At 41.9% G+C, this 18,702-nt stretch overlaps 1 protein-coding gene across 1 annotated transcript in view; it reads right to left on the reverse strand.

Annotated features, from left to right (window-relative positions):
• LOC142369819 (cadherin-6-like) overlaps positions 1 to 18,702 on the reverse strand; it is a 61,620-nt gene that overhangs the window by 24,874 nt on the left and 18,044 nt on the right. The window contains exons 2-4 of the mRNA XM_075452219.1: positions 14,575 to 14,959; positions 5,552 to 5,846; positions 3,609 to 3,728 (exon numbers count right to left, since the gene is read on the reverse strand). Coding sequence (XP_075308334.1) covers positions 3,609 to 3,728; positions 5,552 to 5,846; positions 14,575 to 14,811 — 652 coding nt within the window. The 5' untranslated portion in view covers positions 14,812 to 14,959. The remainder of the gene's footprint in view (positions 1 to 3,608; positions 3,729 to 5,551; positions 5,847 to 14,574; positions 14,960 to 18,702) is intronic.

Raw genomic sequence — 18,702 nt, forward strand, 5'->3', positions numbered from 1 at the left:
CACAGCAGCGTGGAGCTCAACAGCCACCCAGGATGGCATTTTAGTGTCTGTGTTCTCATGATTTAGCTGGAAAGAGGAGCTAAAGACCTGCACACCAAGACCACAGCCTACTCCTTTAATTCTCTAAGTGTGCCTCCAAATTCATTCAGCATCATTTATTTTCTCTTTGGTATTAAGTTAATGTTCAGGCCTTTCAAGTGCTGTGCAGTTGCTTACCTCTTCTTGACACATCAGATCTCTAGTTTGGAGTCGGGACATAGTGAAGTGGTAATTGGCAGCACATTCAGAAAGGTGCGCTTCATCTCCTATCAGAGTCGGCTCTTAAATCCTGTCCGCTATTACACGTTTTAATTTGAAGCATCATAGCAGAGAAGCAGGTGGGAATAGATGGGCAGACAGGCATAGAGTAAAGAAATTTCACCCTAAATAAAGCGCTTTGGCAAACTTCAGCACGCTCCAGCTCGAATAGATGATTCACTGCACATCAAACAATGAGGAAGAAGGAGAGATTGACATGGCACATCACTCAGGTTCACATCAGACTGGCCTACGCTGCTTTAAACTCTTTTCTTCTTCCCATACATAACACGGATAAAAAAGAAATGCAGCCACAACGAAACCTCCTATTCTCCACCTCCTAACAATGGGCAATTTATCTCGTGGGCAACACACTGTTAAGAGCAGCAATCGTTTAGGTTGTGTTGCAAACCAAGAAAACAAATGTACGGCAGCTTTACAAGACAGCACACTCCCTGTGTCTACCTTTGTTATTGCTTAATGACTACGATCCACACACAAGAGGAGGAGAGAAGAAACTAATCCTGCTTATAATGTGATGTCCAGGCATGTCTTTGTGTAAGAGGGGATGTCAGCTTACATTCCACATGTGGGATAAACCATATTACTGTTAATCCCCTCACTAATCTGCAAATGGCTTCCCCCCCCCTTTTGTTTAAGCAAAAACTATTCATATATTAATAAAAAAGACCCAAGCGGGATGTGTTTCAAAGCACATTATTAAAAGTAGATTTTTAAGGTTGTGTACTTCAAATCCCTCTCTGCCTGCCAGCCAGCAAGAGGAGTCAGGTGGGGTTGTGTTTGCTGAAGGAAAATTCGCTGCAGGAACTTTCTTGTGAGGAATTGTTCTAATTTGCTTTCCTAACAGACCAGCTCTCAATCAGCTCGCCTCCTCTATTTCTGTTTTGTTGTTTTTCCACAATGAGCAGAGTTGCTCTGTTAAGCTGCGGGTCACATTTGTAGGTGGACAGTGCAACTTCTGTAGAATTATTAGTGCAAAAGGATACGAGCGGGGAGCTGTGCATGTTAGAGAAAAAGTTGCATCTCTCATGGCCGCTGTGCCTGTGTAGGCTCAAATTCAGTGAGATATTGAGCTTGTAAATTCTTGCTCAAGAATTTCATAGTCTGTTGTTGTAAATCAAGCATTGTCATCTTGACCATAAGTCTGCCTGAGAAACTTGAGGTTGTGCGTGTGAAAAAAAAGTTGGGTCGTCAAGACAAAGACACTGAGAAAATATCGGTACTTTTGTAAGCATCAGTTCCCTTAAAGGGATAGTTCGCCTCTTTTGAGAAGCAAAACGCTTTATTTTCGGGACCCCAGCCAACTAGCCGGACTGCCTTCGTCAACGCCAAAACGAGGCTGGAACTCGGCTCACAGGACGCAGCAGGGGGTAAGAAAATGTTCACAAATGATATTGCTAATATGTGATTTCATACAGCTTCATGTCAAAAGAGGCGAACTCTCCCTTTAATTCACAGATAAAAAGCAGATTCTCGCTGACTTCCCTATCCACGTTTGCCAGGTTTCCATTCACTAGTGACAAAATCTCAAGAAATCTTTTGAAATGTTGAGAAAAACAAACATGTATTACATCTGCTTTGGCATAGTGTCGACAGAGAGTAGCGGTATAAGCGATTGTGGACTGTAATTCAGCAGAAGTAGTTGTCCTAGGTGGAAACGAACCTCAAGCAGGAATAAAACACCAACCGTGGTGAAGATTTGGAAAAATATTCAAGACCCCTTGTCATATGTGGGAAGATGCTGGCCGTTCATGGGATTTTATTGTTTGCCGGCTCAGACCGGAAAGAAGCTGGCGGCTAATATCACTTCAATCTTTGCCAGGTCAAACACTATTCACAAAGTTGTCTCAATCCCAGCAAATGCATGTTGAGTCTCTTTTTTTGAAACAGCAAAAACCAACTCTAGGAGTTGCTTTCTCTTTTTCCACATGCTATGCTTTTTTGTATTTTTTTAATATTCATAGAATTTCCATTCCCCTATTCTTATTTACATCTTTTAAATGCAAAACGGCAATAAAACCTCACTACTCTGAAAAACAGATTTTGACTGATTTGACGGTGACAACTAGACTACAAGTCAAACTGTCCAATCACACAGCAGATTTCTTAAATGCTGCTGCAGGTCCTGAACAATAAATAGAATGTCAAAGCATACACGTGGACGAGTTTGTTAGAGTAATGTTGTGTTTCAACATACGTGTGTTTGGTCTGTAATTCTGTATGATATACGGACCGTACCTCCCAGTGCGAGGTACAAATTGTATTTCTTTTCAGAAGAAAGAAAAGTTCACAGCAGCAATGAAAATGCAAATTTTAGCAGTGTTCCTGTCCACTTTTATAGAATATGCGAGGAACCACAGAAACACTAATAGTAAGCTAAAAGATGTTGGTCTGCCTGGTGGCCATTTTGTAACAGATTTTGTAAAGATGTAGCAAATTGGCAGATGGAGTTTCACACATATTGGAGATTATGGGGATTGCCAAAGGAATGAATGGACTTTTGGTTCATTTGCATAAGAACACACACAAATGTGGAAATTAATTTGCTCATTCGATTTTTTTCAATTTTGGTACGTTTTCTGTTGTGTTTGCATTGTGTAAAATCCCACGACACATATGCTAATTTATTTCTGAGTTATGTTCCTTTACAAAAAGGTTGTTTTTACTGTGAATGCATGGTTAAGTAATGTGTAGATGAATCCAATCTTTTAAATATAAATGCTATTCTTCTCTTCACATGCACAACGTTAGCATTCTGAGAGTTTATTTCACAGGGTGACAAACCTTGATTTACAACTGCAAACCCTGGAATCATTCGTCAGCAAGCTAATATGCTTGCTTGTCGTCTAGCATATCAGCTTGCTGACAAATAAAGCCACATAGGGAGGAGAAATAAGTATTTGTATTAGAACTAAATTTAAGTGAAATAAAATGTTGACTCCACAAAGGAACCCTCCACTCTGCGGGATTGAACTGATGACTGCTTGTGAAGTTTCAGACACATACATTTCATCTACGTCTGAATAAGTCTGCAGTTGAATTTTGAGCATTATATTTTCATGAATAAAGTAATAAAAATAAGTATAAAGCCAGTGTTATTTCTGTAAGACAAACTTTTGGTTTCTTTTGGACACAAGTTTAAATATTCATGCTGTATGGTCAGAGTGTCCCACTTCTTTTAGGACCCATTTATGGAGATTTTTCTTTTTGCCTTTTTACAGGAAAAGCAGCCGCAATGAGGCAGAAAAACAAAATATACGAGTAAGTTTGTCATTTGGGTTCATACTGACCAGTGTCCGGGTCCACGGAGAAGTACGGCTGGCCCTCCAGGATGCTGTACACAACTCTGGCACTGTTCCCGTATGTGGCGTCGTCTGCGTCTGTGGCTGTCACCTGAATTACAGAGGCGCCTGGGGGAAGGAGATTCATGACAATGATTTAGATCAACTCCTCAATACGGCTGAAAAATTGCCTGCTGGATAATTGGTTAAGCTGGTGCACCTTCTGATGAGGTGTCGGATCCTCTTTTAATCAGGCTTGTGCAGAATGTGACTGATCGTTTCTATCTCTTTGCATTACCCAAAGCAATCTTTACTCCATGGCCACTTATATCCTCACACATGATTGACTTTCACAGGTAATCGATAAGTTCTAATGTATTTTTCTAAATATATCGCTCTAAGCATGCATGCTGGCTTTTTCAAAGCCCCAGGAAGCCTATTAGCGTATCCACAGATCTAGAGTGTCTGAGAAGCCAAATATCTGAACGATTGTGATCCATTTTGTCTTCCAGAGAAGTTGGAGCTCTATTTCAGTAGAACAAAAGAAAACGGTTAGCCAAGTGCTACCTCCCAAATGGCGCCTTGCGGGGCCAAGTGTTGCCTCATTACATGCAGAGGAAAATTAATTGAGTAGAAATATTTAATGGCAAAGTGGTATAAATATAGAATTGTGCAATTCAACAGGATAGCGACCTCGTGAAATGTCTCTAATTTGATGTCAGTTGAGATCTGTGTGGGATGAGAGGAGAGTTTTCCTCCTTTAGAATTGATGTCATCTGTATGGATGAAGGGAGTAGAAGAGAAACACTGAGGCACCAAAGAGCAGACAGAAAAAGACAGAGGCTGTCTGATTTGGTGTAAGTGACAGTTCGGGAGGATTCTTGAGAGAATTCACCCAACCTTGATCGCTAATACCTTTAACTAGGGAATTAGACTCAAAGAGGCTTTTCTGACGTGGCGGCTTTTAGAAAATATCACTGATCCACATCAGCCATCCGATGGACGACTTTAAGCTTTTCAGAAACGAAGTTTCTGACAAACAAGTCAGGAGTAATCGCTGATTTACTTACTTTTTTGTGTGTGCATACTGTAATCACTCAGTTGTCGTAAGAAAAGTGCGTCCAAGTCATTCCTCTCTGAGAGTCCAGCTGAGCTGTGAGACCATTCAAACTTAAAGTGTATGTCATATTTAAAGCAGCAGTGTCTCTGCGCAGTCACTCGTGAACACATGCCCTGGCAAGCAGTGACATCACACCTCGGCTGTTGCCATGGGGACCCATGCTGCCCTTAGATAAGTGCTGGCCCTCTCTCTCTCGAGGTTGCTGAACCGAATGACAACTCTGTCACATGTCTGGCCTACAAGACCAGTGTCCCTTAGAAGCAGCAGAGCCGAGAGCTCACCCCACGTTTTCATGCAAGTATTGATTAGGAGCCTTGCACAGAGTATTAAAGTTTAATTTCGTGCTGAATAGTAACACACTGTGCAGTCTCAGGAACTGACACTGCAGAAATAGAAGTCACAATTATTCACTGTGATAACACACATGACAATGGTGGTGGTAATTAAGTTGAATACTGTTTTAATAAACTACAATGCTGTGTTTAACAGATTATCTGCACCAGTGCTGTGATGGTTACAGAAACACTTGTATATTCTGGTCATGAAACGGCTCCAAGTATCTCATTTAATTAGTCGGGCTCTCTTCGTTAAGCTTAAATTATGATTGTGATTGATAATATCTTATTGATGCAGTAAGGCTGATGTTTTATGACATCTCTATTCTATTTGAAGCATAATCCTTTTAATTCAGCTTCTCACACACACGAGAACAAACCTTCACTGGTGTCAAACTGTCTCGTGTTTGATCAATAAATGTTTTACATGCTTAGAGCAGCAGTGCAGTGCTGTGGTGAAATCCTGGCAGCGTGCAGAACTTCTGGCAGAAACGTACCGATGTCAGACATTTCAGGCACACTGGCCATGTAGGGGTCCTTGGTGAAGCGTGGCTCATTGTCGTTGATGTCGTGGATCTTAATGATGAACTCGGACTCGCCCTCCAGCGCTTCGTTGGTGAAGCGGTTGACTGCTTTGGCGTGGAGGATGTAGTAGGCCTTCTCCTCTCTGTCCAGCCTCTTGGTGGCGTGGATATCCCCCGAGTTCTCATCGATCCTGAAGAGGGTCCCCGCTCCCTCCCCGGTGAGGACGTACTTCACGCTGCCATCTCCTCGGTCTCCATCCGAGTGAAGCTGCAAAGAAATTCAAAAGAAGATCATTTGGTTCCCTGAGGCTTCAGAACAACAGGCGGCAGTTACTGTTATTCTCATTTTAATAAATTTCCACTTTGCTGCTCTCTATCGCTAACTGTTAAAGCACAACAGTGATTCAAACTCTGGTTCACGAGAGCTTTCACACTTGCGACAGCTTGATATTTCCAGCGGAAAATCTAATTGCTTTCATGAGCAGAAACGACTATACTAGAGAGAAAATTTGTGTTCACTAAAAGTCCAAGAGAAAAAGGAGAACATCAGCACTGCTTTTCTGACAGGTGATCTCTGAGAGGTGGAGTGCCAAAACACATCCCTGCGATGAAAAAGATGCCAACAAAATCACATCAAAGCAGAGTCACAGTTTTCCACACAGCCCACATATCAGTGATTTGACCAATCTGGGCCTTGGCAAACAAACATTGACAGCTTTGGTAAGTGTGTTTGGTGTCATTTAACAGATTCATCTTTAGTAAACTGTCAGTGCATTACCATGGCGCACGCTTGTGGTTTCACCTCGTCTCTGCTAAATCTGCGTCCTGCCAAGAAGCAGAGCCGGAGCTTTTTAAATGTTGCATTGGCTGCTATTCTTACATGCATGTTGTCACGCTTTCTACCGTGGGGCCATGCTGGCATTTTCACACCGCTGTAAAACAGAACGCCGGTGGGTCGAGGTCTGCAAGGAACCAGCATGAGTGAGCACACGTCAGCTGCCTGCCAATCCCTGATGGATCAGCAACATGCCAGAAGACCCCCGAGAGTCCACTTGTCTCTGGAGCTTCTCGTTATTATTTGCTCTATCCCTCTCGAGCTCCTGTTTAATTTTTTTCCCTCTGCATGTACAGCAGCTTAGCATCCTCTGACATTTTAATTCCACCGACAAATCCCACCAACATATTTATCTCCGAGAACTCATCAAACGCTTGTCCAGTCTTTTCCCCTCCCACTGCCTCCCTGCCCGCTTCGTTTCCCCCTTTCCCTCTCATATCCAAGGCCAAGGTAACGATTGCAGGGGGGAGGAAAAGGCAAAAAGGGGAGCACGTTTGCAGACGAGGGCAAATACATGAAGTGTAAACTGCATTTGAATGTTAAACTCAATGAGTGGTTGTAATTCTGAGTTATATACACCCCGTTAGCCTGATTGAGCCAGCATGTTGATTCGGCCGCTTTTTCCCTTCGAGTGGGAACTGTCACGTCTGCAGAGGGTCTTGGCTGTGCCGGTGGACAGACCGAGAGGGGGATATTGTGCGTTGCGACAGGTTCACATGGGAGCACACTGCAAAGTCTCCCCCTCTCATCATATATTAAAAAGCTTTTCATCCCAGGTGCTTGGAAGCTTTACTAATTCATGCAGTTTTATCAGGCTGGCACATGTGAGACCAACAGCTTTGTGGATTAGCATCTTCAACACTGTTTTGTTCGCCTGCTCAAATGCTGGTAAAAAAATGACTGTTTTCATTCCTTTCTCTGTCTGTCTGTCTAACCAGGACAGTCGAGTGTGTTGCAGAATTTTAGTGTGTTTGGTTTAGGACCTTGTTTCATTCATCCACTTGAATTCTGGTCAAGACTGGAGAATATTAAGCAGGATTTTGTTTTCTGTTGTCCTTCCAAACAATCCACTTCAACATTATTATCCTTCTCCTGCTGTTATAGCTGCAGTGTCTTTTTCTATGATTGTCTATCTAGCTGCCTCTCTCTTTCTCCACGACTATCCAGTTAAAAACCGTCAAGCTTTCTCCTTTGGCCTGAGATGTGAGGTAGACAGTGTAACATGCACTGTGTCGACTGTCATTTCTATGGAAACACATCTTGTAGCTCTGAAGAGTTCCTCCTCAGCCACATTAAGGATATTACGAGTCAGTTTAGAGTATCGTGCTCCAGCGTCTGCTGCTGTGACCCCGTCCCTCCAAGCTGCCCACTGAGCTGGTGAGAAGAATTTACTGCTGCCCTTCTACTCGAATTAAGAGAAGGGAAGGGAAGAAGAAAAAAAATAAAACTCTCCTAGAAATCAATGTGGCAGCCCAACGTGCATTCACAATGGCCCTTTGATCAATTTATATTGAAAATACAATTAAACTGTCACAGGGGGAGAGCAGAAAGCCACATGTGCATTCAGTATGGTCACCACGAAGCTCTGCCACATCAATAGCTTGCCTTTTCTCCTCTACCCTCCTATGGTACCAAATTGTAAAAAAAGGCAGAGAGCATGACGTTTTATCCATTAGCACTGGACTTTTGGTCTTTTTAAGAAAGAAGGGGACATTAGAAAGAAAACACCTTCTCATCATGTCGCTCTGTCTAAAACCCTTGCTTCCTAAAAGAGAAAAGAGGAATATTTAGGGAACAGTATTTAACTATGTTCTTAACTAGAGACAGATGAGAAGATTGTTAGAATATTAGAAGCCCTTCTAATATTCGTGTGAAAAATAGAGTTTCTGATCAGTGGATTTTGCTACCTTTAGAACGCGTCTCGCAAACCGATGCTTTTTTTTCCTGAACTTTTTTGCTGGCCTAATCAGCTTGATATTTACACCCATGAGAAGGTGGCTAACCTTCTCATGTAAATCTCTGCAAAATGGCAAATGAGCACATTACCTCAATATTTTCCTTAAAAAGAGAGCCAACAATTCTACAAGAATTTTATAAAATGACTTTTTGTATGTTGACATACAATTAATATGAAGTTGCAACAATTCAGACACATCAAAAAAATATATAAAACTTGACTTGAGAAACAACTTAATTTGCATTTGAAAGATGTCTCTACATTCTTAGAAAATAAGACTTCAAGGACTACCATTTCCACCAGTTCGCATTCTTTTACTGTGGAAAATATTTATTTTTCTTCCTACATGCTTCATCCTCCAGTTTGAAGTGGGCTGAGAAATGAAGTGGTGCTCATCAGACATCTGTGCGTGCTGACTTATGAGGGAGCTGTCTTTGTTTGTGAAATTAATCAGCTTCAAGTGCAGCAAATGTTAGTGCAGACTCAATCCGGCCACCATTTGTGCTATAGTTCGGCCAAAAAGATGGCACTGGAAACAGGCTGCTCAGGGCAATTAGCCAGTTAGCCTTTAAGGCCTTGTGTCCTGGCCTGTTGAGAACTGGCTGCCTTCTACATAGCCAGATGGTAGCCTCAGACTGTGCACAAAAATAGCCCAACAAATGACTGCTGATGTGTAAACTTGAGATGTGCAGTCAGAACTGCTGAGACTGGAAGATGAAATGTCAGATTTATATTTTGTGGACATTTGGCATCTTTTGTGTCATGTGCAATTTCCAGCTTGTATTTGTATTTTAATGAACTGTATTGGTTGCAGGGTTGCAGCTGCTAATGAAAATGCTACGGCCATAACTACACAAACATATGATGTTTATGAAGGCTGTTATGCCCTGTGCTTTTGTGTCTCTCTGAGCTTTCCGTACTGCTTCACCATCACCTGGAAGAGGATAGAAGGCCAGCCTAGCCACTCTCTCTCTCTCCCCACTCATACTCCAACATGATGACCTGAGCACTGCTTCTCCAGATTCCTTCTATGTTTTTTGGTTGTTTAAATAAATCCCCTTTTAAGTTGGACAAGTTGTGAGCCTCTTTAAGTTACATCCTTCGAGCCAGGGCGTAACAAAGGCAGCCGAAGGAGAACATTTCTAAAACAAATGTAGGCTAATGCAAAACGGATTCCTTTTATGTTCTGTGATCTACCAGAAAGTGTGTTGCGGTGCATTTCTCTGCAGATACACTTGCCGGCAGCTGGTATTTTCATTCTTTATTGTCTTTGGACGGAGAGTCTATTGACGGCTCCCAATGACAGTGCATGCTATTAAGGACTATTTAAATGTAGCAACCAGGCTCAGGCTTCATTGGCAGAGGCGTAACCTGACAAGCCGGATGGTTTATTTTACAGAAACTATTTGAGAAAAGCAGGAACTTTAAAAAAAAAATACTTTACAAGTTGTTTAAGCATTTTTCTTCAAATTCAAAACAGGGCCTCCAAAAAAAGCACCATTTTTTCCATCTAAAACAACTCAAACCTAAAAGAAATCTTGTGGCGGTTCAAACCGGAGCTACATTGTGGATAGGTTTACAGCATCACTTCTGCACCAAACAGTTGTTTACACTTTCTCCAGTGCAAGTTATTCATGTAGCAACACCAGCCGTTTTGCGTTCCATAACGTTCCGGGTTGCACCTCCACTTGGCAACAGACTCATGCAGACCCACTCTGTGTAACTATCTGTTGTAGAAGTGACATGGTGTAAATTCACTTCAATGGTGACACCAGTCAGGGTGTTTTTTTGCTTTAGCTCGCCTGTTGGGAAAGCTTTTGATTCAAACAGAGAGTACTTTACTGCTGTCTGCTGCAGGGAAGACAGGGACTATTCATAACTACAACACACAGACCCAGTGTAGAAAGAAAAAAGAAAAGAACATGACAATAAATACTTAGTAATCAAGAAAAATGTATTTAATGCTCAATTAAAAAAGTGGTATTTGTTTTGTTTTTTTAATATAACAAAGGAAGGTTTGTGGGGTTATGTCTCGAATGAACCGTTTTGGGTTATTTTAGATTTAAAAAAAATGTATTCCTCACCTCATTTGAAAAACTCATTTGAAGTGGTCTTCAGTGAAAAGAAGCCTAAATGTTGATGAGAGATGATTAAGTAAACTCCCCCTGACAAAGCCAACAGGCGTCGGTAAACAGTGGTAGGCAGGTGATAGCATGGAGATAATTACAGGTGCAGTGGAGATGTCGGCGTATCCCGCTCGGACAGCGCTGTCAGACAGATGTTTGCCAGGTCTCGTCACCACAAGACCTCATCACACCCTTTTCTTCCACACAACTGAATGGAAGTCCCCCTCTCCTGGTGACAGGCAGGAACTCATTGCCTTATCAACAAACGCTGCCAATGTGTAGTCCGGGTCGCCACTGGAGACCACAGGGGTTGCCATGACGCGGGTACAGCCAGGATTGTACCATATTGCAAGCTCCTTGCCTTGCTGCCAAGGTGAGCAGCTGGTAATGAGGAGCATGAGCACCAGTCAAAAAAGGAAAAATATATAAATAAACCCCCCCCTAAACAAACACACAAATCCCTGCACCTTTCCACTCAGCTGCTATGAGACGCACGAGTCCTTTCCCCAGGTTGCATCAACCAGTGAATCACACAGAACTGGGAAGCATTTCATGTCTGTACTCATCAACCTTTCTTGTCTTTCTTCTGAGTTCTAGCGCATTTCTGGAGGCTGGTGTTTGCATGCATGCCTGTGTTTATATGTTAGCATGCAGAGAGCGTTGCTCACTTCCTAGGGACTATGTTGAGGAGTCTACCCACCAGGCCCAGAACCACTGGGGCCTATCAGAGGCTGTAAATACTTTATGAGCTATGATAGTGCAGCACAAACACTCCTCAACCACAGGCCATTAACCATTTTCTGTGGATATGTGCCCTTTGGTAAAGTAAGATATAATGAAATAAACAAAAACTTTCTTTCCCCAGTGACAGCTCGGGCCCTCTGAGGCCTGCGTGCAGCTCGCCTGCTAATGAGAGGTGGTGTGCTGCTGCTCTGCGACAGGAAAAAAACAATAAAATCATTGGCCAATACAGCAAGATTAGCAAGATTAGCAGCCAACCAGCTCATGCTTTCGATCTCATCTCCATCGTTTCCTTTAACTCTTCCCTGTTCCAACTGCCTTTGTTATGCATGTAAAAGAGGTAGACTGTATTTTCATCTGTTAGCGCTGCACAACTCGACAAAGCTGTTGTAAAAAGGCAAAAAAGGAGAGGCATTGCAAATTAGTAGAGAAAGATGTTGTAATTCAAGTGCAGTTTCATCATTCTGTCTTTCACTGTGTCAAGAGCTGCTCCCTTGTTTTCTAATAACCTGTCATTGTGTTTCTTGAACTTTTTCACCATATGAAAAAGGGGTATTGTTCCTTGCTGTGTTCTCTGGTTGCCACTCGCAGTGACAAAAGCCCTTTTCTTTTGTGTTTCTTGTTGTCGTTCCCCCCCCCCCCCCCCCCACCTCCGTCAGACATTGTGGATACATGGCCCTCTACCTGAGGATACAGATGCAGAGGGTTGTTCGTTGTGTTGAGCCATGTGCTCAAATCAAAAGTTATTAATTCCCTTTCGGTCCTTATTTATCACTTGTACTTTATCTGGCAATTAACAAACAGTAATTGCACTCAGATAAGATCTACGTACTGCAATCCTATGTGACAACTGAAGTGAGCTGACAAAGAAAAGCACCCATCTGCATGTACTTGGGGGAAACAACAAGCACTCGAGAGTCCTGATTAAGTGTGCCGCTTGAAGGTTGATGCTTTAATGGTGTCTTCAGGAGATGAGTTCTTAGGGTCTGGCCTCTGACTCTCTAAGTGTACACCAAACTCAGATAATCCATTCTTTTGCTATTAGTCCTTTTACAGGGTAAAAGGACGAGTAGCACATCAATCACCTTTTCTCCAAAGGCAAGTGGTTTGATCAAGCTCTGTATTTACATTTGATCTTCACTCGCTCAGTTTCTTTATTTCTTTTTTTTTTTTTTGTTCTTCCACAGTGAGCGCTATAATCCTTTTTGTCCAGGACTGAAAGTCAACCCTCGCTCAGGGAGGACGTATGTTGCAGAATCTCATTTGGTTGGATAACTCTGTCCTCCGTGGACACACGCTAGGAATGCAAAGCACTAGCCCCATTCAACTCCTCGCACAAAACAGTCTTTCTTCCTTCCTCAGTCTTCCTGACCTTGCCACACCGCTTCACAATCTCCTCAATTACAGTATGTTGGAAGAGGAGACCGATAGCTTGACTTCCGCTCCGCTGCATGTAAAGCAAGCATTACATGGCCCTTCTTCTTGTACCCCCCAGCAGAAATCAGAAATATGTATTAACAAGAAAGCACATAATGAGGCATAAACAAAAATAGCTACTTTTTAAATGTGAGCATGTGAAAAGTTTATGTTGGATTACTAATGCAGTCACGAGTGAATTCATGGAAGCAGAAAAAAAAAGAACACTGAAGATCATCAAACAAACAATGGACATCGAGGAAGACGGGAAATTATCATTTCCGATGCTTTGTCTTCACTGCAAATGTCTTCATGAATGAAGTGGTCATTGCTGTGCTGATCTCACTTCTTACAGATCACTTACCAGCTTAACAGTCCAAAGAGTTCTTCCTCATGATTTCTGTACATAATCTGCAGTTCTTTTCTTTTCTATGATAGGTGGTTAAAACGAGTGGTTAACACCAACTACAAAGTGGTCCCTTTATCCATTCTGAACAAAGTTAAGTCAGAGATAGGAAAAACGTTGGGGGATGTGTTGGCTCGGCTGCTCTAATAGATGATATGGGCCTGTCTCACTGTTAGTACTGATAACTGCACGGCATAAAATCAAACAGCCCCAGGTCCAAAAAGATTGAAACACTGCGCAAAATGTAAAAAAGGAAAACAGAAAGCAATGATTTGCAAATCTCATAAACAAAATATTCTATTCACAACAGAACATAGAAAAAAAACAAACGCTCAAAATGAAACATTAACAGTTTCATGATAAAAATATCAGCTTATCTTGACTTTTGATGGCAGCAACAAGTTTAAAAAAACTGGAGACATGGGCAAAAGAGTCGGGAAAAGTAAGTTGTACTAAAAAAGGACAGCTGGAGAAACACATTGCAACTCATTAAGGTAGTTGGCATCAGGAAAGTAACATGAATGGGTATAAAACGAGCACTTTGGAGAGGCAGAGTCTCACCGAAGTAAAGATGGGCAGATGCTGAACGAAATGTGGAGCAATTTTTAGAACGTGAAATTGAGAGAACTTTGAACATTATATCATCTATATTTCAAGCAAAGAGAGACCCTCCAGTTTGCTACCAGCACTCATCTTAAAAGTCTGCGTCTCTAAAGGTACGTGTTTATGTGTTCTCTGTGTTCCACTTTGAGCAAAATGTTTGTTTTTGAGATTTGTAAATAATTTCATTCTGTTTTTATTGACGTTTTACACAGCATTGTGACATTTTGGAATTTAGGTTGTCGACATTTTACAATTAACAAAGCCTATCATCCTGCAGACTTACTACACGGCAGACGTGGCACCGTAAAAAGCACTAATGTTTGTCTGTCAAGTGTCTTGGTTTCATTATTTTTGAAAATGAGAAAAAAAACATTCCTGATTCTTTGACAACATTTCTTTAATTTTTCTATTCTGGAATGAAGCCAGAGTTAGATATACTCAGCACTGTAAAGACACCATTAGAAATGTTTAATTGAAGGAGAAGGTCAATAAAATTAGCTGATTTGCAGGATTTAATGCTTGATTTTTCTTTAAGTATGTTCTGGGTACACTCTAATCAGAGGAGTGTTAAGTTTAACTTCCTTCCCAGTCAACACATATTGTGGCTGTTTTTCATCTTATTTCCTTCATTGCAAAAAGGCTGCACGGCTTTAAAAGGTGAGTTTGTGTATCAACTGGATGGACATAGCTAACCGATTCTGATGTTTGTTCTGTCTTTTAGGCATTATCACGTTGTATTGCTTGGCCTCTGCATAATAACTGTAACAACTGTCTCAGTCTTGTATCAGATTAGCAGATGTGACTTGGGCTTGTGTTTGATCACATGAAGCTGTGCTTCACGGCTGTCCGTAAGACAGTGCAGATATTTAATCATTTTAATTTAAAAGGTATGAAAGAAGATTCTCACAGTACCTTTCCAACATACTGCATGTCTGACCCCATGTACTCCTCCAACAAAAAGAACTGGTTCCACATCCATCCTCGTTTAGAGCGTCTGAGCGGCACACCATTGGCATCTTGTCCTGTCAGTCCCGCGGACCCCTTTCTCCCCCCTGTAGTCCTTCGCAGGGCCCTGAGCCCGAAACCCGAAGAGCTGAGGTGGGCCATAGCCCACAGCATCATCAGTGCGTAAACTTTCCTTCTATCCATGGCCACGCCACCACAATAGTCTGTCTTCTCCCACCCCTCAGTGGTCTGTGTCCGGTGGTTTCTGGTCAGAGTATCAGATCAGCTCTCATGCTGTAATCTACTGTTGCAAGAAAGGATCCTCGGTCTCACATCAGGCAGCAATCAGCACCTGGAAAATTTACACAGACAAACAGAGTGTCAATATTGGGAGGAGAGGCAGCAGTTTGTTACTGCAGCAGCTCTAGTTTTGTATCAGATTCTTCAGTCAAAACGGACTCAGTTGGTTAGCGTGGAAACAAAAACCCTTTAACATGCCTTTCCCAATAAGTTTCTTTCTTAAAATTTGAAATTAAAGATCTAGGAAGATTACTGCACCTAAAAAAAAGAAGAAAAAAAACATTTAGAAAAACATGGAATTATTAAAAATCATTCCAAAGTTATTAAAGGAATGAATTATAAAATGACATGTGAGGCCTAGTTTTCAAAATACTTGCAAATTTACACATCAATTATAAAGAAATCTCTACTTTACGCATTGAAATCTGGACACTCCAAGCAGAAGAGTTGAAATATCAAACACTGATTAATCATGGGCGCAAGACAAGACTGAATTGATAAAATCATTCAGCACTCATTTCCACCGGAGCTCTGCATTACATTCATGTGCACTGAACATGGAATTATTAAAAATGATTAGAAAATGATACGTGAGGACTAGTTGCATAAAGCTTTTGAATGTCATATTTTCTATTTCTCATAAGGATTGTTACTTTTATAAACCCTGAATAAACAGTCTTGTTATTGTGTGTTTTAGAGCGGCTGCTAACATGACAGCTATTGAATTTGAATGCATGGAAGTAAAGCAGAGTTCAAGAAAACGCCACTTATGACCGCTTGCTACATTCTGTGAATGTTACAAAGTGAGTGACTCAAACACAGCACCTTGACCTTTTTAATAACCGAATCGGCAATCCAGATCATGATCAGAACTATCAGGTGCAGCCTTATTTCCATAGGCATCAATTATGAAGAAATCTCACGCTTACTCGTTAAAATCTGCACACTTGAGGCGGCAGAGTTAGAAATATCAAACACCGGTCTAACACAGGTACGAGACTAAAATAATAAAATCACTCAGCATTCCTTTCCACCCAAGCTCTGATATACATTCATGTGCGCACACGACTGTCAGTCATTTGGCTGACGGGCAGGCTGTGTGTTTCCTAACTGGATAAATATCAGATTAAACATTTTCCACATCAGTGTATAGGCTTACATCTTGTGCAGCGTGTGAAGAGCTACTTTATCTGCATTAAACCTCTAAATCAACATCTAATCGAGTGCATGGCTGTATGTGGAGTGTCCCGTTCTATCTTTTGAGACAATCTGTTTCCGGCACACTTTATCAGGCCCAGCAGAATGCCGATGGAGACCCTGGACAATGTCAACACAAGCTTCTCTTAAGATCAGTGTAGAGATACAGGATGGTTTAAAATCCCTGACAATCTCCTTCCTCTGAATGCCAATTCAGAACACTGGCAAGTGTAAGAAGGAAACGGAACGAGTGAAAGCACAGGACAGAGGTGGAGGACGACGGGGAAGGGGGTAGGTAAAAAGAGAAAGAAGACCATGTATTATGCTTTTGTTCTCATTATTCCTTGGTGGCTGGACGATATCCAGGCCGCCAGTGTTCCTCAGCTGCGGTTTGGAAGGAGGGTTATCAGTGGGTCCGTTGGGGAGGGTGCAGTCTATGTGCAGCCCCATGTGTATGGCAGCTCTGGTCGGCTTCCCTCGCAACGTGTGTCAGGAAATGAAGAAACGATGTCTCTCGACATGAATTTAGTTCTCTGACCTGGATGCAGGAGTGTATCCAGACAGACGAAAGGGGGAGTATGGGGAAATGGAGCGGGAGAAGAGCAGTGAGAGGAAAGGTGCCGGTTGAAGGGGGAAGAGGCAGTAGTGCTATAACAGTGTCACAGTTGTGACTCGGATAGCAGAGCTAAGTTTAGTGCCTGAAAATCTAAAGTGAAGAAAAGATCAAACAATGTCACACAGAACAACCGCTAAAATAATACTTACAGATGCCTCACTACATCGACTGGGAAAGCTTTGTGGCAACTTCTGTACAGAAGGGGGTTTGATGTCGGCTGGGAGTCTTTGTAGGCCTGATAAACAAAATACAGCAGCTGCATATTTCACTACTGTGCCATACTGTCAAGCTTTTTATGCTGAAGAAAGAGTTGGTTCAAAACATAATGAAGAGTTTGATACTCTTGTGTGTTTTCAGCTATTATGGCCGTCTCTGTTCCACTGGAAGAGGTTTATAAAGACAGTTTGAATGTCTTGTTTACTTTAAAAACTGCAAGCCCATCCCGTAGTTCACCAGGGGCACAGTCTCTGACGTCACTGAAAAATGTTCCTAGGTTGCAAATTGTTTTTTTTCTACCTTACTTTGCTATTCTTTTATTGAAACCCAATGAAAGGAGAGTCAGATCATCACAAACGTTGCTGAACTTTTCAAAGCAGCAGCTCAGAAATGCTTCAGATGAGCAACAAAATTTTAGGACAGAATAAAAGAAACACGCTAGAAAAGAAAAAATTGTATTTTGTATAAACAACAAAATACGCTGTTACGAGATAATAAAAAAGGAAGCAATGACGTGAAGCATTAATGCTCATTCTCTTGGTTTTTTACAATGGTCCAAGCAGACTGTCCCATTGTTAATTTCATCATATGAAAACGACAATTTTAGACGATGTGGAGAGTCAACATAGTGTCGCTTTTAGAGTTATTTAGCACTGAACCTGAGATGTGTACAGGTCTGGATTTAGGGCTATAGTATTGACAGCAATGGATGCCAAGTAATCTCCAACACCTCACGGTTCACTTTATTTAATTTTTTTTTTCCTGATTCATTAATGTATTCTAATGTATTGAATGTTGAACAAAAAACAACAGTATTCTGTTTGTAAACCAGACATGAAGCCAGACATCAAGCAGCACGAACCCTGGACAGATAACACCCAGGATCTCCCCATCTAGTGCTCTGCCCGGGGCTGCAGTGCACCACAATGGCCACACATAGCTTCCTCCACCCACTCGGAAAGGATACCGACTGGGACCCAGTGGGGTGTGATGGTTACCTTAGCAACGCCCCAAGGCCTTGCTATTCATTGCAAACTGCACTCCCAGGAACCCACCCTATGCCTGGCAGAACGAAAAATGCGTCAGAGTGCATGTGCAGGCTGGGTCCACAAATTGCGATGTCCAATCTCAGCCGGTTCCTTACATAAATTGTTAGGAGAACTTTAAAATGAAAGACAATTGTCAACATTAAATATGTGAAATTTCCACAGAAACCTTGACAACCCCTGCCTGGCCCTCTATGACACCACACACCCTGCTGTTGAGCCACCCAAAATCCCCTCAGGGTAAATTCCCTCCCAACAACTGCCCTATTCAGATCCAAGAGTTATGGGATCAGTCACAGTCACATTTCATCCTCTTTCCTTTACCCAAGTGTCAGTTTAACATGTCTGACATCAGACTAGATTCCAGAAAACCTCGGTGGCGATCACACTGAGCCAATTGTTCTCTGCTCGGTCGCAAAATTAGACTCAAAGAGTGTGGGCCGTGAACAAAGGCGGAAAAACATAAAACCAACAAAGTTTAGAAATTTGTGAGGCAGAGATGAGTCTCATAAATAAACTTTAAGAAGTCAAACCTAGTAGCACATCTGCAAACCGAGTTGTTTGAGGTTGCTTGCATCTGTGTCAAAACATTTATCGATAGCCTTTTTCTTATTCACAACAGTGAATAATTGCATCTGTGTGCATTGCATATTGGGATGACTTTGGAGAACCTGAGCGAACCAGATGTCATGACTGTCTTTCAGAACTTCTGCCATCTCT

The sequence above is a fragment of the Odontesthes bonariensis genome, chromosome 20, assembly GCF_027942865.1.
Source record: "Odontesthes bonariensis isolate fOdoBon6 chromosome 20, fOdoBon6.hap1, whole genome shotgun sequence".
NCBI lineage: Eukaryota > Metazoa > Chordata > Actinopteri > Atheriniformes > Atherinopsidae > Odontesthes > Odontesthes bonariensis.